General features: G+C 39.8%; 1 protein-coding gene across 1 annotated transcript in view; it reads right to left on the reverse strand.

Moving 5' to 3' along the window:
• Positions 1–5,186: 5,186 nt before the first annotated feature.
• Positions 5,187–24,048, reverse strand: part of TBCA (tubulin folding cofactor A) — a 33,876-nt gene continuing 15,014 nt past the window's right edge. Inside the window, exons 2-4 of the mRNA XM_075078445.1 lie at positions 19,778–19,883; positions 9,283–9,369; positions 5,187–6,388 (exon numbers count right to left, since the gene is read on the reverse strand). Of these exons, the coding sequence (XP_074934546.1) occupies positions 6,308–6,388; positions 9,283–9,369; positions 19,778–19,883 (274 nt within the window). The 3' untranslated portion in view covers positions 5,187–6,307. The remainder of the gene's footprint in view (positions 6,389–9,282; positions 9,370–19,777; positions 19,884–24,048) is intronic.

A 24,048-nucleotide genomic window follows, 5' to 3' on the forward strand; every position in this document is an offset into this window, starting at 1 on the left:
TGCTACAATGCATGGTGCGAAAGGTCTGTTATATATCACTGAAATCCTCTCCTTCGAGGGGGCTCTGGGGATCAGCTCTTCACTGTATTCAGAGTAGTTCACTTCAGCTGTGTCATGATTCTTGCCTTTTTTTACCTTTCTGTGTGAGTGGGTGAGCCTAAAGGGACGAGTGCTGCTGACAGAAGGATGGTTGCTCCATCCATCTTAGATGCTTTTCCCCGATGTGCAAGTATGAGGCAGGATCAGCTCTCCCTATGCCATGTGTGACAGAGCTGCCTGGTCAAGAGAAGACCTCTAGGAATGCAACTGTGACAGCCTCCCTTGGCAGTTTGTTCCAGAGCTTCATTTGTCTTAGTCATTTTCTGAGGAGGAACTCTCCCAATTTTTTTTTCTTGTTGTAACTGAAGCCCATTGTATCTTACTCTTTCTGCCAAGCAAAAATTTATTCCTTTCCTCCATGATCTTGTATATGCTGTTACCATTACCACCCTCAGTATTCTCCATGCTAAAACGTCCAACTTTCTTAGAGACCGTTTTTCAGTTGTCTTGGTAGTTTTCACTGTTCTCCCCTGAATCTTTCCTATTCATGCATTCCTTTAGTGGTAGCTTCTAGCTGGGATAACAGTTCTAGATGAAGTCTTATATATGAAGGAAAGTGTAAGGGCTGTTGCCCATGTCCTGTGATCTAGGCTAATACTTGCATATAATTCACTAAATTACATCTCTTTCAGAAATGCTATCTAGCTTTTAGCTTTTCCTGTGTTTGCTGCAGACAATTTCTGTTGCCATGTAAAAGTTTGCATTTTTCCTTATTTAAATATGTTCTTACTGAAATGCATTTTTTCTAAACTTTCTCCAATTGGTCAAACATTTTGATTTCTAATCTTGTCCTTCAAGATACTGAACAGCCTTGTATGACCCATGTATTACATACACACACTTCCTCTTTCACCTCTTCTGCCATACAGATCAGTTGAATGGAACTGTGCCTTTTGGGGTGCTCAGACCAGTCAATTTTAGTAGTCAATTCTTGGTAACAACCCAGTGTAAGAAGCTGTGCACCCATGGGTCCTGTGAATGTGGTAATTCTGAGGACCCTCGTCTATTAGGAACGAGTGGCAGGTAATGCCCAGTAGTTACACATTTTCCTTGATTGGAACACCTTTGCTTGTTTGATTTAGACCAAGGACCTGACCCCATCCCCCTCTTGCCTCCCAAGAAAATGTTTTGTACTGTATTCTGTGGGAGAGCTCTCAGTCTGGGCTTTTAAAGACAGTTCAGAATAAAAGGAGTGTGGGAGATTGCAGTGCCCCCCCCCGGCCAGCTTTCCCCTCCTGTTTGTATACTGAGCATGACATTTGGGTCAGCTGACTTGGCTGTGTCCCCTCCCAGTTTCTGGTGCACCTCCAGCCTTCTCAGCCAGTGGAGCATGAGAAGCTGAAAGGTCCTTGACTTAGTTCAAGTACCGCTTAGCAACAACAAAAACATCAGTGCCCTATCAAAATTATTATCTTAGATCTGAAACACAGCACTATGCCAGCTACTAGGAGGATAATTAACTCTATCCCAGCTGAAACGAGGATGCAGACAAAGCCTTTCTTTTCCTGTTCCCGATCTTGAAATTTCCTGCTGGCTAGAAACTTCTTCCTTAGTTTATTGCCTTTCATGAATGCCATTCTGAAAGCTGAAACTTCCCCCTTGCATGAAAGTAAAAATATGAGTGTGTCAGATGTGTTTGTAGCCTGGGGTACATCATATTCTGCAGACCCACGAGCATTAGATGTTTATGAAATGCTTGTCCTTGGGTTCAGTGGCACTATGCTAATTGGCTCTGCACTCTGCAGGCAGTCCCCTTTTCCTGCCTCAAGGCATTCAGCAGGACTTCTGAAAGGCGTGTGCTCTACTGCCTTTATCCCTTTTGTGGATTTAACCCAAAATATCTATGTAGTTAGCTTTTCCTACTCTTAAAGGATGTTGGAGCCTCCTGCCTTGTACGTTGTAGTCCTTTTTTTGTAGCTAATTACATGCCTCCAGGCTTATTCTGTTGGATGTTAACTTAAGTCTTGGCTCTCTGTCCCTTCTGAAACTGTCTATCAATGACTAAATCTTCTTTTAGCCTATGCTGTGTGATCTTGGTGAAATTCAGCTAATTCAATGAGCAATATTCTTTTTAGAAAAAAAATACATTTTTTCACTTCACTTTTTTGCTAGTAAGCTATGGCCAGGAATGACCTGTGTGTAGTGATGATCCCTGTGCAAGTGCTTTTGGACCAGAGTGTGTTTTCCTCTTCTCCCCATACTGCTAAAGTAATTTAAAATATTTTTTTTAGTAGAAAATTTCAGTTGTGTTATTTGTGTTGTTGCTTGGTCACTAGTATAGTGTGGCCAGTTATAAGAACAGATTTCCATATTTCAAGGAAATGGTACCTGTTTGGCTAATAAATAAAAGGGTAAAAGGATGCAGTGGCAGGTCTTTCCTCTGCTTGTGTTTTGGAAGAAATAACTGATGAAGAAATCTGATTCTAAGCAGAGGTTCAGGGTTGCAAATTCCAGACAGAGGGAGATACAGCTTGCTTACTGCAGTTAGAGCCAGAAGAATAGGCGTGAGGAAGGGTCTGTGTTGTAATGGTGTGCTTCCCATGGTTTGTGCTGAAGCGTGGGTCCTATTCTTGGATCCTATTCTTAAGTATTCATCTACAACCTGTGGTTTTCAGAAGAAAATTAAGTACTTTTCCTGGATCTTGCTCCCAGCTCATAAAAACCATAAAACGACAACCCAAAAGATGGTGCTAATAAATTGCAAGGTGTGCTTTTCATGCAGAGTGTTTTAAGGGACTTCATTTTGAGATGAGTTTATATTTGAGATCTGTCAGAAACATTGCTCAGAATTATGGTTACTTTTATGAATATAAGAAACTTACCTTTAAAAATATTTGGGAAATTATTACTGGGTAAGAAAATGTTTTGTATGAAACATTTTTACTGATGTAACAAAAGCAACTGGCCTGTAAATTAGCCAGTTATAAGAAATTACCTGAGTGTTGTGTAAGTTTTTCAGGTGAAGGAAGGAGTTTAAATTAAAGGACAGAGTGTTGACACTACTTTCAGGTTTGATTATTTGGTATAACTGAGGACTTAAAAAATATTACTTTCCAGGTGAAGGTACAAAGTTTGTTCTGTAGTTGTATCTCAGATGCAGCACATCATCTAAATCAAAGGGAAAGAAATGGTGCAAGGATAAACTTAAGGTAGTAGCTAGTAAGCACATGATCAGAGCAATGGGCACAGAACTTACAAGGATAATTTACTTCCCAATTGTTATTTTTAGTCTACTTTTTTCTTCTCAAATTACCTCTTCTGTTTCTTCAGTCAGAGTATAGCGTGGACCCCTGTTCTGCTACATCATCTCAGTAAAACATGCTTTGTTCAACTGGCAAATAACTGAGAAACTTAAACATATTCTGCCAGCAAGAGAAATATAATTGAAAGGATAGTACCTCTGCCCAGGGCATAAAAAATGCATTCATGGTAAGAGTGCAGCAAGAAAGCTGAGTGATAAATTATCACATATAATCATATGAAAAGGTAAATACAGCTTATCAATCGAAGTAGACTTTGAAAGGCATCAGTAAAGCTAGTGACAAGGTTCAAAGAGGACAGAGGTCAAAAATGTTGCCCGCATGATTCTTCTTTTTTTGGGATGGTCTGTTGTATTTGCTAACGTAGTCTAAGTATCTCCAAAAGGAGTAGGTAACTTTAAAATTAGAAATAACATGCTATCACTTGGTGTGCTACTGCTTCCGGAGTTTGGGACGTGGGAGGGTAGTAACAATACTACAGCTTATGCTTAGTTTTCTGTATTTTACTTTGCTATGGAACTTGGATCCAGTGTAAGTGATAAATGCTTTGTTAGGGAAAATAATCATATTTATGAATAAATCTGCACCTGGCCACTGGAAAGCAGCACTGGAAAAATGTGGTCTACCATAACACACCGCTGGATCAGCTGTTCTGCTGGCATAAGTAATGTTATCTGTATGGCTTTGCTAATCACCCTTCAGGGGCTGGCCCTCTGTTGTTGCTGCATGTCACAATTTTTGGTACAGTTTTTACAGGTATATGCTGCTGTCCTTTTAGAAGTTAGACACTTCCAGAGGCATCTGGAGACAAGAGAGCAAGTCCTTTCAGGTATGACTTTACCTTGATTTCCATCAGTGAGGCTAGCTATTTTCTATACAACACAGCATCCTCAGTCTTTTGGAGAACTTAGTAAGACAGAAGAAATCGACAGGGGAGTATATCATCTTGGTTCATGATGCAGTTGGAGGGAGCTGGAAAACAGCTTGGACAGAGAAGTATTATGCAAACATGAAAAACTACTCTACCCTGGAAACTATCGCACCAAATGTTTCCCTGGAGCCTGGTTTATATGGTAGCTACTCAGTCCCATGCTCCTTTAACTCTAAATGCCAACTTAAGCCATACCACAGTGCTGCTTTCCTTTGGCTACTATAGGTCATGCCTCTGTTAAGCTTTCAAGCTGACCTGTATCTTTTGTGGTACTCGGCAACTGTGCAACATTTTTATGTGGGTTTGTTGTCAGGAAGTGTGTATTTTCATGTGAAGAATAATTTGTATTTTAAATTTTGATTTACCCAGCAGACTTGACACCTCCCCAGACCTCCTTTTCAAGTCAGCATTTACTCACCACACTCCACTCAATGGCTGCAAGCAGAGAGTTACTGTTATGCTGCCTGCAGCCGGTCAGCTAAGACATGTGACCTGCTTTGTACACTCCAGCCACCTTTCCTGGTGATGGTCCATTGAAGAAGCTGGCTGAAATGAGTATTCAAAGACAGATGATGTTCTCAATAGCAGTTCATTTGAGCTGTGAACCAGGCAGTGTCTGTTTGGCAGTTGCGTGCCTAGGACACAATGCTGGTAAGAAAGTGTGCATGAGCTCTTACGAAACCATGGTGGTGTCACAAAAAGGTTTCATCTCTTAGCACTGTCTAGTACTGGTCTGGAGTAATTTCAAAAGTAGATTATTCTGCAGTCGATCAGAAATCTTGTGGTGTTGATAATCTGTCTGAACAGTACTTAAGAGTGATGGAGAAGTATACTTATTACTCTCAAGGTGCTTAAGGCACACAAGCAGAGGTACTGAAACTGCAGTTTACCCAAACTCAGGCAAATTAACAAAAAATTTTATTAAGAGTATTCAATATAGCACCACACAAAAGGTACACTCTGCTTTCTTGTGCCTTTAAGGAACATGCCGGAACACTTTCAAACTAGGAAAAGTAAAGTAAAAAGCTTTCTTGTTCATAATCAGAGCTTACTGTTTAGAGAAGCTATTCTGAAAGAACCACAGCTTTTGTACATAATGTTTCAATGGTCTTCCAAGCAGATCAAGCATTGTTCCCTTACCCATTAGTTCTCTTCCAACTTCCGGGGTTTAAGCTTTGTTCAAAAAAAAAAAAAAACAACCAAAAACCCAAAACAAAAAACTGCCCTCACTTAGGCCAAGGTGCTTTCAGGAAAAGCATTCAGTCCAGAACTCTTACCAGCAGATCCACCTGACAACATACGAGTCAGCTGCTAAATTCAGTTTCTTGAAAAAGTAACAGATTTTTGATCCATGGTAATAGTATGAATAGGGCTCTACAAATCAACCCCAGGCAACCTGAGAAAGATTTGGAATCAGCTCTTAATTCTGTCATGAGCTCAAAGGTAAACAAGGAGTACATACTTGATAAAATTACAGATAAATTACATTGTAGAAAAAAGGTGGGTGACTTTGAAGGGTCAGGTAGTCCATCTCCTTTTTCACTACAGATTGTTATGCCGTAATGGCTTGAAATTATTTCAGTATAAGGTGCTTGTAAAGCCCACAGCAGGGAAGTTGGAATTAGATGAATCCTTAAGGCCCCTTGCAACCCAAACCATTTTATCTCATTCGAAAGTATATATTGGTCCCTCACATTCCTTACATAGCTCAACTTTGTTTCTTAGCCTTAATTGTACAGATTAAGTTCTGTATATTAGCTATTACACTTACATTAAATCAGTGCTGTTTTTCCTTTTTGTAATTTAAGTGAACTGAACTGATAATGTTTCTATTTTGCCTGAATATGGAACACAGAAGTTTCAGAACACCCTTTATTTGATATATCTTGCAGTTTGAGAAAGGCTGGTTTGCATAAAGGGAACCTTAGCAAGTCAACAATAGTAATAGAGCCATAGTCAAATTAAAGTGTGGAATGGACCCAGTGCTAATGCATACAAAGAGAATACTGAAAAACTTCTATGCTTCCAGCTTCACTGACTCCAGTATGGAACGTGCTTCTTTGTACTCTTCGGCTTCTTCCAATTCTTTTTCATTTTCCTGGAATCAAAAATGAAATTTTTGAGTACTTTGAAAATAATTTACATGGGATTAAATTTAAGAAGGTAACTGTGAAAAAAAAAAAAGGTAACAACAGATAAGGAGAAGGCTGAGGTACTCAACAATTTTTTTTGCCTCCATCTTCATTGGCACAATTGGCTTCTCTTTCCAGACCTCTTGAGTGGATAGACTGCAAGACAGGGACTGGAGAAGCAAAGCCCCTCCCACTGTAAGAGAAAACCAGGTTTGTGACCACCTGAGGATCCTGAAGATACACAAGTCTATGGGACTTGATGAGATGCATCGCAGAGCCCTGAGGGAATTGGCTGATATAGTTGACAAGCTGCTTTCCATGATATTTGGAAAGTCCTGGCAGTCAGGTGAAGTCCTGAGTGGCTGGAAAAAGGGAAATATTGCACCCATTTTTAAAAAGGGAGGAAAGACCCTGGGAGCTGCTGACCTGTCAGCCTCACCTCTGTGCCTGGGAAGATCATGGAACAAATCCTCCTTGAAGCTCTGCGAAGGCACATGCAGGACAGGGAGGTGATTCAAGGCAGCCAGCATGGCTTCACCAAGGGCAAGTCCTGTCTTACCAACCTACTGGCCTTCTGTGATGGAGTGACAACATCCATTCCTCTTCCCCTGTCCACTGATGTAATCTGTCTGGACTTCCGTAAGGCCTTCAACACAGTCCCCCACAGCATCCTTCTCTCTCAACTGGGGAGATACGGATTTGATGGGTGGACTGTTCAGTGGATAAGGAATTGGTTGGATGGTCACATCCAGAGGGTATTGGTCAACGGCTCAATGTCTCGATGGAGACTGGTGACAAGTGGTGCCCCTCAGGGGTTTTTAGTGGGACCGGTACTGGTCTTCATCAATGACATAGTGGGATCGAGTGCACCCTCAGCAAGTTTGCAGATGACACCAAGCTGAGTGGTGCAGTTGACACGCCAGAAGGACAGGCATCCAGGACAAGCTGGAGAGGTAGGCCTGTGACAACCTCATGAGGTTCAACAAGGCCAAGTGCAAGACTGGGACAACCCCCAGTATCAATACAGGCTGGGGGATGAAGGGATTGAGAGCAGCCCTGTGGAGAAGGACTTGGGGGTACTAGTGGATGAAAAGCTGGACATGAGTCACAATGTGTGCTTGAAGCCCAGAAATCCAACCATATCCTGGGCTGCACCAAAAGAAGCATGGTCAGCAGGTTGAGGGAGGTGATTCTGCTGCTCTGTTCCATTCTAGTGAGAGCCCACCTGCAGTGCTGCATCCAGCTCTGGAGCCCTCAGCACAGCAAGGACGTAGAACTGTTGGAGCGGGTCCAGAGGAGGGCCACAAAAATGATCCGAGGGCTGGAGCCCCTCTGCTATGAGGACAGGCTGAGACAGTTGGGGTTGTTCAGCCTGGAGAAGAGAAGGCTCTAGGGAGACCTTGTTGCAGCCTTTCATACTTAGAAGGGGCTTAAAAGAAGGATGGTGACAGAATTTTTATTAGGGCCTGTAGCGATAAGACAAGGGGTAATGGCTTTAAACTATAAGAGGGTAGATTCAGACTGGATATAAGGAAGAAATTTTTTACAATGAGGGTGGTGAAACACTGGCACAGGTTTCCCAGTGAGGTGGTTGATGCCCCATCCCTGGAAACATTCACGGTCAGGCTGGATGGGGCTCTGAGCAACCCAATCAGTTGAAGATGGCCTGTTCATTGCAGGCGGCTGGACTAGATGACCTTTAAAGGTCCCTTCCAACCTAAATCATTCTATGATTCTCTGAAATGAGGGCTGTATCATTACCAAAAACATTAGTTATCTGTGACTCAAAGCACAGGTAATTTCTTTTGTCCTACTTAAGGTCCAGTATAATGGCTGTCTATGCATATCTTTATTTTATTCTGTTAAATATTTAAAACCAAGGATAGCATAACTGGAAACAATAACAACAAACCTCAGAACAAGAGTACCATCAGGAAAAAGCTTAAGCAGATTGACAATTGAAAAAACATACTACTATAGAGTTATTAAAATAAAAGCATTGAAGGTGAGCTAAGCACAGAAACCAACCCTTAAAGACTTCCAAATTCTCAAAAACAATACTAACTTCCCCCATTTCTTGTTTTAAGTTTGTACAGCACACTATGAATCAATAGCACCACTTCTGTGTGCCAGATGAAATCTAAACAAGCTAACTGTCAAGTAACTAGTTCAACGACAAAAGGACCCTAAATCTTGTCAGGTACTGAGCATTTAGTCTGTAAAACAGTAGATGCATACTACCTGAGGATAAGACATCTTGAGTTTTCCTTTGAGAAGGGGTTGCGTTTTTGCCAGTAAATGTGTCTGGGGCTTAATTTATGGTAGGTATTTTTATCCTCACAGTAGTATTTACATGTGTAGCTGAATTCTTGATGAGAAGGCAGCTTTTAAAATAAGCATGATGATCTCCAACCTTAGGTTCAGTGAAACTATACTATCTGTACAAGATACTATTTGTTCCTGCAGGTATTCCTATCTCAAAATCATGGCACTAGTGCTCACCTCATTAATAAATCATATAAGCAGTACTCAGCTGTATTTTTTTTATTGACCATAGCATAATAAAAGTAGTAAAAAGTATTTTGACTATTTCATTTCACTACAAGCATTTATATACATCTACACTATCTAGAAAACTACCTAACATGGGTGAACTATTTTTGCTGATCATGTAACTAGCACAGGAGTCCATTCTAGCAGTTCAGTATTTGTGTATGTTGAGTGCACATTCCCTTAAAGACAGCTTCTAATATTCTAACATATACAGTTTTCATAGGCTGAAGACCACTCTGCAAAGACAGTTATTTAAAAAGAAGTATCGGTATGTTTCTTGATTGGTGGGTTATGGTGCTATACTCACTAGTAGTTGAGTAAGATCTGCATGTGCAACTTCTAATCTGCGCTGGCAGTCCGGAATCATCATTCGTGACTCTTGTAAGATCTCAATCTATAAAAAATTAGAAGCCAATGAAATGACAATGTATTCCAGATAGGAATGTGGTTTTTTAATATAAGTCTTTACTCTGAAAAATCAGTAGTCCAGTCATTATCTAGGAACTTCAGGATAGTTGTACCTGTTTTCTGAATAGGCTTTTTTTTATTAAAAGACACTCACCATAATTGCTTAAAACTCTCCTGCAAATTAAGACACTTCCATTTATTTTTTGCTTAATTAAACATAAAGTATTAAGTGCAAAAGAGTATTTGGTGTAATTTTTCCCTTAGAAAAAAAATACTGCCTGGTAAGCTTTCTATACAGCATTTGTTAAAAAGGCTATTTAAAACAAACTTTCTCCTGCTGTCGTGAAGCAGTTTCATCCAAAATGGGATCAGCTGGTTATATAAATATCTCCCTGCATCTTTTAGGTAATAAAGAAAAACAGTGTTCAGATAATACCACATAGAGATAATTACTGCATGAAAAAAGCTATTGAGTTATTGATCACGTTGTGTGCACACTGCAGGAGGCTCTGACTGAAATACAACGGTAAAGAAAAATGAAAAGCAAAGACCAGCAGGCTCGTATTTTTGATGCTTATCATGCATAAAAAGTTATTATTTATCCTTGTGCTTCATTTTAGAAGAAAGATTATTCTCACCATGCACTTTGAACAAAATTACTAAACTGGCACCCCACTGAATCTGAATGTCCTGGCCTCCTCCTACAGAAAACAACTTCATGTTTAAACAAGGGAGTATTTATTTCATGGAACGTTTCTGGATCTGAAATCCAACCACTGAGAAGAAAGGCTGTACAGAGTTGTTCAGTAATGTTACATCTATTTAGAAATGAAAATCTGTTAGATATGTAAATAGGAAACCTCTTATGCATTCAGGATTATGTGCAACAGAAGGCGTTCCCTTTAAATGGCTTACTTCATTCTGGCATTCCTGCATTATATTTTCCTTTCAGTATTAGTGCTGCTGTACCAAAGGATCATTGTAAAAGGGAAGATAAGCTATAGCTAACAATGTGTCCATGCCTACAGGAAGGCCTTACATAGTAAGATATTATCACCATGTTTTTAAGTGTCATATATTTAAGTTCTTCGTTCAAATAATTTCTGAGAGGAAAGGTTTAAAAACTTTGTTTCTAACTTTCAGAGAATATAGGGCAAAACCTACTTCAGTGAAGCAAAGATGGGTGAAAAATTTTTAAAAATAAAAAGTTAAGCATCCCCAAGTTCTAGTTCTCATTTGTGTGATCACTTTTCTTTTAAGCATTCAGCATGGGACTGTATTAAAAATAAGACTCTTCATATTACACGTTCAGTAGCGAATGAATAAATAAAGGTTTGTAACTTTGATAGAATGAGGTGTGCCATAAACTGCATGAGATTATGCCTTCTGCTTTATGTAGTAGAAGCCTGTTCAATAAAGAATACCTCCTTGGTCTAATATTGCTAAATAGTTCTGTATTGTAAAGCTGGTAGATGATATGAAAAGTAGTAACTTATTTGATATATGCCACTCAATAAGTGATTTGGGAAGGCACATAAATCTAGAATCTGTAAACTGTAGTCCTGGCCGCAGGAAGAAAAGAACAAAACTACCCCAATCTGTCTGTTCAAAACAGAACTTGGCTGAGATCCAAAGGGGTTCCTCAGTTTTTATTTACATTTGCCTGCAGTTATGCAATAGTAAATAAAAAACCAGAAGAACGATAAATCTTGGAACTATATTCAGTAGGTGAAAATAGTTGGAAATTGGAACAGGAATTCTGTGGAACAAATGTTATTAGTTGATTACTAAACCACCTACACAAACATTGTTACTTCTGCATAGAACACACTTTTGAAGTAATGGTGATTAATTCCAGATAGACCATTTACTGTTACAAATGTACATAATAAAGCAAAGTCAAAAGCCTAAATAATGAGGTAAGCTTTAGGACTGGAATTTTGATAGTGTTTGCTCTCCAAGTTCTATCAAACTTTCTGACTGAAGTCTAAGGAGTTTAAATTATAACCAGGCCCCAGAGGAAGTTATTACATGGAACTGATCTAACTTTGCAAGAACCATAAATATCTGTTAATTACAATGCCAAACAGAAATATTCAAAACTGGAGTAACTGCAGTGCATCTTAATTCAGTGTTAATACAAAAGCAATAAAGCACAAGAATACGTACAGGGAGAAGCAAATTGAATTTGTTGTCCGTAAGTGGACATGGGTCCAAAAGAGCTATTGTGGTTACAGTGAGGATGACATCCCCTTTCGTTTAAGGGTACTGAAAAAGCCAGTTAAACAAATCCCTTCAACCAGCCACACTTCCCATCAGTCGTCTTTCAGCATTGAAGATACGTCCAGTAAGGGAGCAGATGTCTGGCACCTTTTAAAAAGAAAAGCGGGTTCCTCAGGTGTGATGGAGCTTTCTAACTGTTGGGGTGTATAGAGCATATTTACTAAACATAATGTGGATTTTAAAAAATTGCATCAGATGTCAAAGAGCGGTGTGCATAGTGCACTGTCAATAGCCTTCAATCTGTGTTCCATAAATTCCAGATTGCAGTGACAATAAAGCAGAATAGATGCAAAGACACAGATCCATCTACCAGTTGCTTAAAGGGCACCATAACTAAAATCAGACAATTACTTTACACATTCAAAATAAGCTCAAAGGCTGACCATGACTGTATGAGAAACAGCTGAGGGGATAGTTAAGCCCAAGGCTTTAAACATAAACAACTAAACAACTTTGATTCTTAGCAGGTCCCACAATAAAAGTTCAAAGCTTTATTTCACCTTTAGGTCAATCAAAGCTGCTCATGAGGCAGATTCTCTACTTTTTGGATCACCCAAGCATTTACACTGAAACCTTTCTAATTTAAGAATATGAAAAAATATTACTGCTTATGCATGTCAATACTGAGTATTCTGCAACAGGAAGCATTTTGGTCAGCCTGACATGTATAATGGGGACAACAGTTTTGTCAGCTTCAAAAAGATGGAAGCAGAGTTTGTTGGGCTTTGTTTTGCTTTGGTTTTTTTTCCCCCAGCTGACACCTAAGCAAGAGATTGAGAAATACTCAGGTCCACAAATAATCTGAAAAACAACAATATTAAAAACTCCAAAGGGGTGTCTGTCTTTCCTTGATCTTAGAAGGACAGCTTAATAAACTACTGTGTCACAAGGTATAATGACAATACTGTTTTGTATGCATGAGTATTGGTCTAAACACAGAAGACAGGCAAAAAAAAAAAGACATGTGAGTCAGATATGTATGAAATATATACACATGCTTTTAAATACTGCTTCATAATCACTTGCCCTTTGACTGCTGCACAGATAATCATAACAGCATGGATCTGCTCAAAGATGGGGTAGGGAGAATAAAAATAAGATTCAAATAATTCAGTTTGCTCAGAAAAGTGCTACTTGTTTGAACTACTTTTCATCAGAAACTCTGTAAAACACATGGTATCCATTGACTACAGTGTCCTGGTTTCAGCTGGAATAGAGTCAAACTTCTTCGTAGTAGCTAGTATGGGACTGTGTTTTGGATTCGTGCTGGAAACAGTGGTGATAATGCGGAGGTGTTTTAGTTGTTGCTAAGTAGCACTTACACTGGTCAAGGACTTTTTCAGCTCCCCATGCTCTGCCAGGTGCACAAGAAGCTGGGAAAGAACACAGCTGGGACAGCTGACCCAAGGGATATTCCGTACCATATGATGTCATGCTCAGTATATAATGCTGGGGGAAGGAGGAGGAAGGAGGGGACGTTTGCGGTGATAGCTCTTGTCTTCCCATGTAACCGTTACTCGTGATGGAGCCCTGCTTTCCTGGAGACGGCTTAACACCTGCCTGCCCATGGGAAGTACTGAATGAATTCCTTGTTTTGCTGTGCTTCTGCGCACAGCTTTTGCTTTACCTAGTAAGCTGTCTTTATCTCAGCCCATGAGTTGCCTCACTTTTACTCTTCCAATTCTCTCCCCCGTCCCACCAGGAGGGAGTGAGCGAGCAGCTGCGTGGTGCTCGGTTGCTGACTGGGCTAAACCACGATATACAGCCATATCTGATAGAAGGGTAGAGACCCAAAAGGGAAAAGGACATATCTAAGTAACACAAACACCAACAGTTCCAAAATTAATAACCCTACTAAGGAAAAGACTGTAGCACAAAGTAAACAGTCATGGTAAGACTACTGGTTGGCTAATTAACATATTTGTAACTGAGATCCACAGGGTGGTATTGCTTCTTGCCTCAGTGGTAATCAGGGAAAATAAAGGCACAATGTGCTGGGCCAGGAGGGCATAGGGATTTCAGAGGACAGACAGCATGAAGGGAAAAAACCTGAACGAACACGCGCACGCGCGCACACACGCACACACACACACAGAGACACACACACACACACTCTCTGTCTTTGTAGGAAACCAACTTTATTCTACTTCCTTTGAAGCAACTTGTTTTATTTTCACATAGCAGGCCCAAAAGAAGCCTGAGCTATCCACAAACATTGGATACAAGAGCATACTGCAGTCTGTTGTAGGTGAGTTATCAAATACATTGCTCAAAACTCTTCTGAAGGACCACGAAGACAAGCTTGCAATAAAGAATTGGAGAACATTGTTTTGTTTCTATAGTTCTTATGCATTTCAAGAACTGATATGGCCACCTACCATTTGTAGCAAGAAAGCTGGAGGAGGAGAAAACCCTCTAGATCTAATGCCTCACTATTTCAAACAAGCTTTCTGTGCAGCTCCTCTCAGGTGATGGCCAATCCTGTTTCTTCCAAAGCGGATCACTTTAGGACATAAAAGGCAGAAAGGTTCCTTTGGTCTTTTTGGAAAACAGTTTGTCACTGGCTGTTTTCCACTGATGTACTACTAGAAGGTTGTCTTCATTGTCAGTGTTGGGGGGTGAAGGATAACACCACATGACTCAAAGCTAAATAATGGAGATCTTTTCAGACAACAGAAGCAAAACTCCATCTCCTCCACTGAAAAAGTTTTTAATTAAATATGCTGTATCATAAATTAATATATTTCTCCTTCAAAATTAACTTAGAGAATTTGATAATGGAATTTTCCATTACAGAAAGTTGTCATTTAATCAGCAGGCATCACATTTTCTTCCAGCAACTCAAAATTCTACCTGAACAGATCCATGTCGATGCAAGTATAAACCTCACCCTGTAAACAGGTGAGAGGTGGTAAAACATCTGAATGAAGAGGTTGCTTTGGGAGTGGTGTAAAGAAAACACTGACAAAGAGTTGCTTTCCCACCAAGAATGGCCTAGCCTTGTTAGAAGAAATAGCCACATTTTCTCCCTGCCCACCCCCTCAACTTTTTGTGGAGGAGGTTAAGCTTGAGGGAGGGTTGAGAAGGCTGGGTTTGCTTGGTTGTTTGTTAAGATAAGATAGACATCCTGAATCCCTGCTTAATGTAACACGTGCTTTGCTGAAAGGTAGCAGGCTGCTTAGGAGATGTTTTAGAATAAGGTTGAAGGTTTGGGAGGAATCCCTCATCTGTTTGTGGAGACAAAATACTTGAGGAAACATTTGTGCTAAAACTCGAAGAACAACAGGTGTGGGAAGTTCCCTAAATAGATAGAAGGCAGAAAAGTCAAGTCCAGATTTTTTTCCTCCCTCTAGAGCACAGGAAAAGTGAGCCCAACCGAAGAAAAAATTAATTGCGTCCCATCTTGATGGTAGATCTTTTCTACCATAGGAATGTTGCTGTACTAACTTATTCCAAATACTGTATGAGTGCCTGTAGTCTGGAATCCAAGAGGTATTTACACCTGCCTAGATAAAAAGGAAAACAGCCTTTGGAAAACAGAAGGGAAAAAGGAAGATCGCAGTAATGTTTTTTTCTTGATTTGGTCTCTTTCAGAAAGCACATTAGGCAATAACACTGAAGTTTGAAAGCGTTTTTAATACCAGTTGTATGTTAGGAATATTATTCTGTACTTAGCACAGATAATTCCAACTTGCTAGCTTTTAAGGAAACAAACTGTTTCTTTATTTCTTAACATTAAATATATCTTTGTGCTAACTTGTTATGGATACTGTCCAAATGCATAAGGAGGAGCATTAGACTCTTCATTAGCATTTCTACTGCCTCTTTACATACGCAACTAGAGCCAGTATGTTCATCTAATCATCTAATATTACTGTACTTGACTGGTGAGAATAATGAAACTTTGAACCAATCGGGTGTGGGGTAGAAAGAGCTAAAAATGTAAAAAGCCAACTGAGCTAACCAGAGTATTTCTTTGAGGCTAAATGGACATTTAAAAATGAAAAAGAGAACATTACAATGTTCCTTTCAGTGAGAACTCCTCCAGTAACAAGATTAGCAGCAAAGTCTTATCTTTCACAGTAATTTTCAAAACAATATACGTTGTTTCCAAATGTATTTCTTTTTAGCTGTTTCAGGAGACACTCAACTTTCACTGAACAAAGCAAGAGAAATAGCACCGTTTTCACTAATATTTTTAAAAAACTTTATTGGCAAGATACACTTCATGCACTCTTATGAACTCTCTGGCATGCAGATATTAAATTCTATGTTAAGTCCATTAGATTTTTAATTAATCTGGAAATGATATTACACAAGAATTAATTTGGAACTGTAAGATAGCTATTTTTTTAAAAATGGAAATCTATAATTTTTTCAGTAAAAATGCTGACAGTTAACAAAAACTCTAGAGTAGATCTATAATCCCACTGAGAGGAAACAAGGAGTAGATACTTCAGGCTTCTCCCACACTCACAAGCCTGAGGATAAAAGCATTAGGTAGGAAAGGTTGTTTATTTTTGTATGAGACACATACACAATCACAGGAATACAGAAAACTACTGGTTCCTATCATCAGTCTGCACTCACGACTGATTACAGTGTGAAAAGTTTCTATTACAAATAAAGTATTACGAAGCTCTGTGTAAAGTCTTCATATATTGAGAACTGTTACAACCATGTAGAAACTAAGGCTTCATTGCAAAAAAATCCACAGGGAGGTACAACTGCACTACTTGCTGCCACTAGTCATGGTTCTTCATGACCCTCTAAAGAAACTATATGCAGAATTTACACCTGGTGGAATACATCAAAAGCCTTTTAATATTTTTTCCTAACTTCTACAAACCTGATAAATTTTATAAATGAGAGTTCAGTTTTTACTATAATTGTTTTTAATCTAGTATTTTATTAAAGTACTTAGTCACCCTTTTTCATACAGGTCTCATGGTTAAGGATAGTGTGATTTTGAGATATAAAAACATATGAAAGTTTTTCTTTCATAGTTTTTCTTCCCCCAAATACTACTCTTCATTTATTATGTTTTTTCTTTTTTTCCTGCTAGTTTGGCTTAAATGAATTGTACAAGCTTCTCCCTAAATTCTAAACTTCTCACCTGCCTTTTGCAGACAAAAACCAGATGATAGCAGACAGGGTTTTGTTTTTTTTCTTTGAGATAAGCTGTAAGTGATGGAAAAGGAAGGGCTTCCTTGCCCCACAATGCTAGATATTCCTTCCCTGTGATACTCAACCTACCACAAGTCGTTTTCACCCAGCTTGGATTCAGCTGCAGTACATGAGCTGAGACACAGCAAGCAGTGCAAATACAGCATTCGCCCAGGACAGTAGTGATGCATGGGTGTTGTGGGTGAGAAGCAGGTGTGGATCCCTCAGGGTTGAGGTAAGACACTCAGGGAGTGAAAGCTCCGGCTTTATTGAAAGCATAGCGTTACCACAGTGGGAGCCCCTGGACACTGGTAGTAAGCAAAACAGGGACTCAATGCAGCAGAGCCCTGCTCGGGGATGAAGCTCAAAGGACAGCACTCCAGGGCTGTATAATAAAACTTGTGCTGATTAACGTATCATACATATGCAGTGGCCTATTTTGCTCATTAGTGAACTCGTTGATGTACAAGTCCTGCTGTCCAAATTCTGAGATTTGCAGTCACACTGGTGCCCGTGCAAAGGTGGGGGCAGATTAAGGGGGAAGCGAACTATCCTGGGTTACCATAATGAAGTCGTCTTGTGCCCTATAATGGGGTCCACAAGTTACAATCTTCGTCAGTGTATACCAGCAGTGCAAGAAAAACTGTCCTTTTAGTTTCTCGTATCAGAGAAATTGAATCTGCTCCTCATTAAAAAAGTTCTGAACAGAGTAGGTAAAGGCTGCCAGCTACCCTTGCTGGTTGCTGCCTCAGCCAGAGATGACTTGTGCTCACAGAAGGCACAAGCTACCCCACTGTATAAGGAATTAGAAGAAAAATATTGATTCAGGCCCTAACTGTTGTTCTACAAAGGGATGGATCCCTTCTTACAGACCAGACACACCCTAAAGTCTACATATACTGTAGGAATGGCATTATTGATTTTAAAGTAAAATTTCCTATAGTCACTTCTGCACTGTTAAAGCGTATGTACTACTGCAGAGTTGTAAGTAGAAAGCTAAATGAGAATCGTAGTACATTAAGAGGTAAGTAATGCTTTTAAGCTCTTTAAGCATCCCTCTGTCAACTCTGGATTGATCTGTATATGCATATCTGGTTTAGCTGGCACCTCAGATAAAATAATAGTTAAAATTATTTTCCTAGTCTCAAATGATTTAATTCATTCCCATCCCCCAATTTCATTACTGAAATAAAGACTACAACCATATTTTTAAATAAATGTAATTATTCAGATTAGGAACTATTAACTAAAAGCAATTCTTAAAAGGTGTATCTACACATTTTCCTGAAGAACATCTCAAAGTATTAACTCTATCCAAAATATGGTTCTGAGCAAACTCCCCTGGTATTATATCATTTTCTTTAAGAGTAACAGACTTTGTCCTATGAAAAGTGTGTGCATTCTTTCTGAGCCTCCAAATCGTTCGTAACAGAATGCAAAGTGCACTAAAAGAACAAGAAGTTAAGACATTGGAGGAACTGATCGCTTTTGAGGCGAATCAGGTAATTTCTGAATGAATGGAGGCTGTTCTCTGTGAAGGCTTTTGTTATTGGTCTCTGAGAATACCTTCAAGTAGTGAGCAACATTTCATTTCACAGCAGCAGTTCACAGCCTCTGCGGTTTTTGACTTTGATGATATCTTGCAGGTCACTGAAAATACCATGGTGCGGTCAAATAATCTGATGAATGGGGGACACTAAAAATGGGAATTGCATTCATTAGTTCTTGTTAGCACCAGCAGATCTTCAGAAAGACTACTATTTTGTAGGATCTTAGTGTCTCAGTCCGTGGTGAGGGAGAAGACAGCTCAACTCTATATATACAAGTCTTTATTTGTATACAAATTCTTCATTTGTATTTCCTTCCCATGGCATAATGAAAGCAAGACAGGGCATTATACACCTGAACTGAAAGGTGAACTTCCTAAAAAAGTTGTTTTAGCTTGTTCTAAAAGGGCTTTCTCATTAATTTTTATATTTGAGTTTTGTTTAACTTATTCTTCCATTGTTTTAAAATGAAGATGGGAGAACAATAGGTTAGGTTTTATAACATAAGGCCACCAGATAACGAAAATAAGTGAAAATAATTTTAATTTACAGTTTCAGTTTCTGTGAATGTTTAAAAGATAACATCTGGAAATGCTTGAGAAAAACACATGGTTAATAATAACATATTTGGTTGAAAGAATATAAAGACCACAGTTAAACACAGTCACGCCACACTCCTGTAAAGAATAAACACAAATCTCCCAAACCCAAGCCTTCTCTCAGTGAGAAGGAAAGTTGGACACTCCTCCTCCTCCCAAAAGGACATGTACTGACTGCAACCACTATCCTTTCTGGGGAACCTTCCAAGAAAAATTTAGTCATAATAGTGACACTAAACCACACTCTTAAGCAGATGAAACTACAGCATGCACCTTGCTAGTCAGTGACTTCACTACTAACACTAGCCACTGCTAGGAGTGGCTGCATAGCCATTGTTCTCTCTCGAGGTCTGTGATTTTACCAAAGGCATACCACGATACTGAAGACTTGAAATGTTTCATATTCATATTGACTATCAAGCATTCTCACTTCACTGTAGTATTTGCACTTGGCAGCAAGCGCTTGGTTTACCTAAATGCATCCAGACCAGGTATTTTCAGGTTCTTGGTATTTCTGAGAAAGAAAGTTCATGACAGCCTCATACATGCTGTTAGTGAGTGATACCCACCCTGACACTAAGTGCTAAGTAACCCATAAGCAGTCTCCTTATAATTTAACAGTTCTGGAATAAAGGAAGTTTCTAAAAATACTTATGACTTTTGTAATTGACAGGATTTTAGTCCAGTGTTTACATAACAGAGTCTGGAAAAAGGCACAGAAGATTCTTTTATTTAAGGATGACTATGATTAAATGAAAGCAAAGAGGGATTTTATAAAACAAGTTTTAAGATAGTTTACCTGCTTCTTAATTCCATAATCATCACATGCTTCAGCTTTCATTCTTTCAATCTTTTCTTCTTGCTGTTTTGCTTCTTTTTCATACATAACTTTTTCTTTTGCCAATCTGCAATTAAACCAAGCAATTGTGTTAATCTCATTCTATTACAGTAAAAGGTTGCACTGTTGATAACAACCCCTGCCAAAAGCTGCAGCCCTGTAAGATAATACACAGTTTAAAAGGCTCTTAACCACTGCAAAAAAACCTGTATCTAGGAAATGCTGAATTTAGCTATAACGTATAATGATTCCTGTTAGAATATTTTAAATTAAAAACACTTTTAAAGATTCTGTGTGGGCTTATCCATATAGAATATCCTAAAAAAGAAAAAGCTATATGTTGGTACTTCATTTCAAATACATAACAGGAAGCAGACAAGCTCCCTTGTAGATCTGGATGACTGCTAATAAAGACAATAGTACAGAGAGGAAAGCTACCTATCTCAAAAAAGTCCTCACATTATAGGTAGCCAAAATAAACAATATTAAGATGTCTGCAAAGACTACACTGTCATCATCAGCTTTTAGATCAGTATTTGCTAGACTTTCTCAACATAATCCAGGATTGTTTTGCAAGTGACCTACATAGGCTGTTACAGTCACGTGGCCTTTCCTCTTTCCTACTCACTACTAAATTACACCACTGCACCTGCATTATTAGATGCATAACGATAGACATCCTTCCTAGTAGTAACTCTGAAAAAAGTCATGAAGTGAAAAGGAACAGCACTTTCAGGTTCACAAACTGTGATCCCAGAATGTTTTTTCTCCTGATCACTACACGTCATGGCATTAAATGCATTATTTCCCATACTAGTTTTCGTACAAAATAATGAAAAGTAGAATTCCCAAATTACACGGTAGCCTCATAGTTTTGTGTTCCTTCAAGTACCTTCTCCATTTACCTTGACACTGGTTTGGGGGTTATAGACAAAAATAATAGTTCCATAATTTACGTTATAGCAATTTTCTTTATGGCCTATCATCTTTCAAAGGGAAGAGAATCCATCTTTTAATCCTAATAACAGACACATACTTGGGAGCAGGATGCCTTTTGCTAACAAACGTAGATTCAAGAGTAATGTAAAAATTTTAAGTTCAGAAGGCAATATTAAGGTAGTCTAGTCTGATGCCCTATAGTAAATTTTACATTGCAAGTCCATTGTCAAACTTTATTATTTGTTGTTACTGCAATTTTGCTTTTATGTCTCCCAATTTGTTACGTATGTTCATTAGGTATATGTTGGACTACATAATGCTAGGTCTGAACCAAAACATCCCTCAGGTTCTGGAGAATGATGAAGTAATTTCTGATCAGCTAACTCAGGACCAAAACAAACACTGAGATGCTACTGCAAACCTGAGAGTGTGCCAAAGAAAATCCTTCCCCAAACAATAAGAAGCATCAGATCAGCCTCTAAGATTGTTTAAGGAGGACTTAACAGCCAAAAACATAATCAGATCCAAGAAGTAAAGAACATATTATACAAATGAAAAGAGTATAAATAAAAGTCTAGTAGAGAGCTTCATGGTCATGTTAGCGCATCAGAGCAATTTAATTCCTAATTTGTCACAGTTAAGTGCCCTACTAGAAGGGCTGCTGAGGAGGGGTGACACAAACCTTTTGTGAGCTGAAGCTACCACAAAAGCACAACTGCAGTACTATCTTGAGAAAAATTCCAAAGAGAATATACTGATATTTTAACAGCAGGAATTCTCCCTGCTTTTGTTAGGGTTTACATCATCAAAAATTGTTTTGCTCAAATAGCGTTAAGCTGTGGCTCCACAGCAGTTGATCTAACTTGGGCTGTGGCAACACACACCTCAACTCGTTTCAACCCCCACTGAGTCACACCATCAGAGAGGGCCTTCAGCCTTACGAATAGGCTTTAGCAGTGTGTGGAGCATGCAGTGTAGGTATCATCTAGGCCAATTTCTCTAAGTCAGCCAAGTACTAGCTTTAAGAAGTAGTACTGGGGAAAGACAGCAGCCTAATGACTAGTAATAAAGACACTAAATCAGTGGCTATAATTCCAACTACTGGAACTAGCTCCAGTATTAGCATCAGCAAATATTGATTTAATAGAGGATGAGTTAATTGTTTGATCAAGGTTGCTTGATTTAATTCCAGACAGTATTATTTGCTTTGCTATTTTTAGGTTCCAAAAAAGTTAATTTTAATCAAGCTGTAAGACAGATTTTTTTTTCTTTGAGGAGCAGGGGGAGAAAGATATGATTAAAAGCAGTTTTTATGTTGATTGCCTTACTGAAGTGTGTATGCCATTGAAACTAAAGGCAACTTGCATTGCTAAACCCAGCATTTTTAATTATTTTAATTTTTGGCTAACACAAAAGGCACAATGTTTGTCATTACTTATGTTTCCGTATTACATATTCACATTCACATCTCCCTCTACGCACACTAACTTTTCAAACTGACTGCTATTCAAGTTTGCGTACTTTTACAAACAGTAAAGGACTGCATGTTTTGGCCTTGTTTAGAATTAAATAGAATTATAGAATCATAGAATTGTTAAGGTTGGAAAAGACCCTTAAGATTGAGACCAACCGCTAACCTGTCACTGCCAAGTCCACCACTAAACCATATCCTCAAGCACCACATCTACCCTTCTTTTAAATACTTCCAGGGATGGAGACTCCACCACCTCCCTGGGCAGCCTGTTCCAATGCCTGACAACCCTTTCGCTGAAGAAGTTTTTCCTAATATTCAACCTAAACTTCCCCTGGTGCAGCTTGAGGCCATTTCCTCTCGTCCTGTCGCTTGTTACCAGGGAGAAGAGACTGACCCCCGCCTTGCTACAACCTCCTTTCAGGTAGTTGTAGAGAGTGATAAGGTCTCCCCTCAGCCTCCTCCAAGCTAAACAACCCCAGCTCCCTCAGCGACTTGTTCTCTAGACCCTTCACCAACTTTGTTGCCCTTCTCTGGACATGCTCCAGAACCTCAATGTCTTTTTTGTAGTGAGGGGCCCAAAACTGAACACAGTACTCGAGGTACAGCCTCACCAGTGCCGAGTACAGGGGCAGGATCGCCACCCTGGTCCTGCTGGCCACACTATTCCTGATACAAGCCAGGAGGCCATTGGCCTTCTTCGATGCCTGGGCACACTGCCGGCTCATGTTCAGCCGACTGTCAACCAACACCCCCAGGTCCTTCTCTGCTGGGCAGCTCTCCAGCCACTCCTCCCCAGGCCTGTAGTGGTGCATGGGGTTGTTGTGACCCAAGTGCAGGACCTGGCACTTGGCCTTGTTGAATCTCATACTGTTGGCTCCGGCCCAACAATCCAGCCTGTCCAGGTCCCCCTGTAGGGCCTTCCTGCCCTCCAGCAGATTGACACTTCCACCCAGCTTGGTGTCATCTGCAAACTTACTGAGGGTACACTCAATCCCCTCATCCAGATCATCAATGAAGATATTGAACAGGACCGGCCCCAACACTGAGCCCTGGGGAACACCACTCGTGACTGGCCACCAACTGGATTTGACTCCATTTACCACCACTCTCTTGGCTCAGCCATCCAGCCAGTTTTTAACCCACCACAGGGTGCACTTGTCCAAGCCATGAGCAGCCAGCTTCTCCAGGAGAGTGCTGTGGGAGACAGCGTCAAAGGCCTTACTAAAGTCAAAGTAGACAACGTCCACAGCCTTTCCCTCATCCACTAAGCAGGTCACCTTATCATAGAAGGAGACCAGGTTAGAGAGGCAGGACCTCCCTTTCATAAACCCATGCTGGCTGAGCCCGATCCACTGGCTGTCCCGCATGTGCTGCATAATGGTATTCAAGACGATCTGCTCCATGACCTTTCCCAGCACTGAGGTCAGGCTGACAGGCCTGTAGTTCCCCGGATCCTCCTTCCGACCCTTCTTGTAGAGGGGCGTCAAATTCGCTGGTTTCCAGTCACCTGGGACCTCCCCGGTTAACCATGAGTGCTGATAAATAATGGAGAGTGGCTTGGTGAGCTCCTCTGCTAGCTCCCTCAGTATCCTTGGGTGGATCCCATCCGGCCCCATGGTCTTGATTTTTTTGCCTACCTTTCTCATATCTGGACACTTAAGAAATTGCATCTATATTTACCTGCCTATTTCTATTTCTGTACTAACTGCACATTTCAGAAGCAGAACTTAAAATATTCTGCTTTCAAAAAAGGAAACACATGAAACCTGGAACACGAGTCTATTTTCTGTGACAAATTTTCCATTGCACTTTGTTCAGT

This window comes from Phalacrocorax aristotelis, chromosome Z, assembly GCF_949628215.1.
Source record: "Phalacrocorax aristotelis chromosome Z, bGulAri2.1, whole genome shotgun sequence".
Lineage (NCBI taxonomy): Eukaryota > Metazoa > Chordata > Aves > Suliformes > Phalacrocoracidae > Phalacrocorax > Phalacrocorax aristotelis.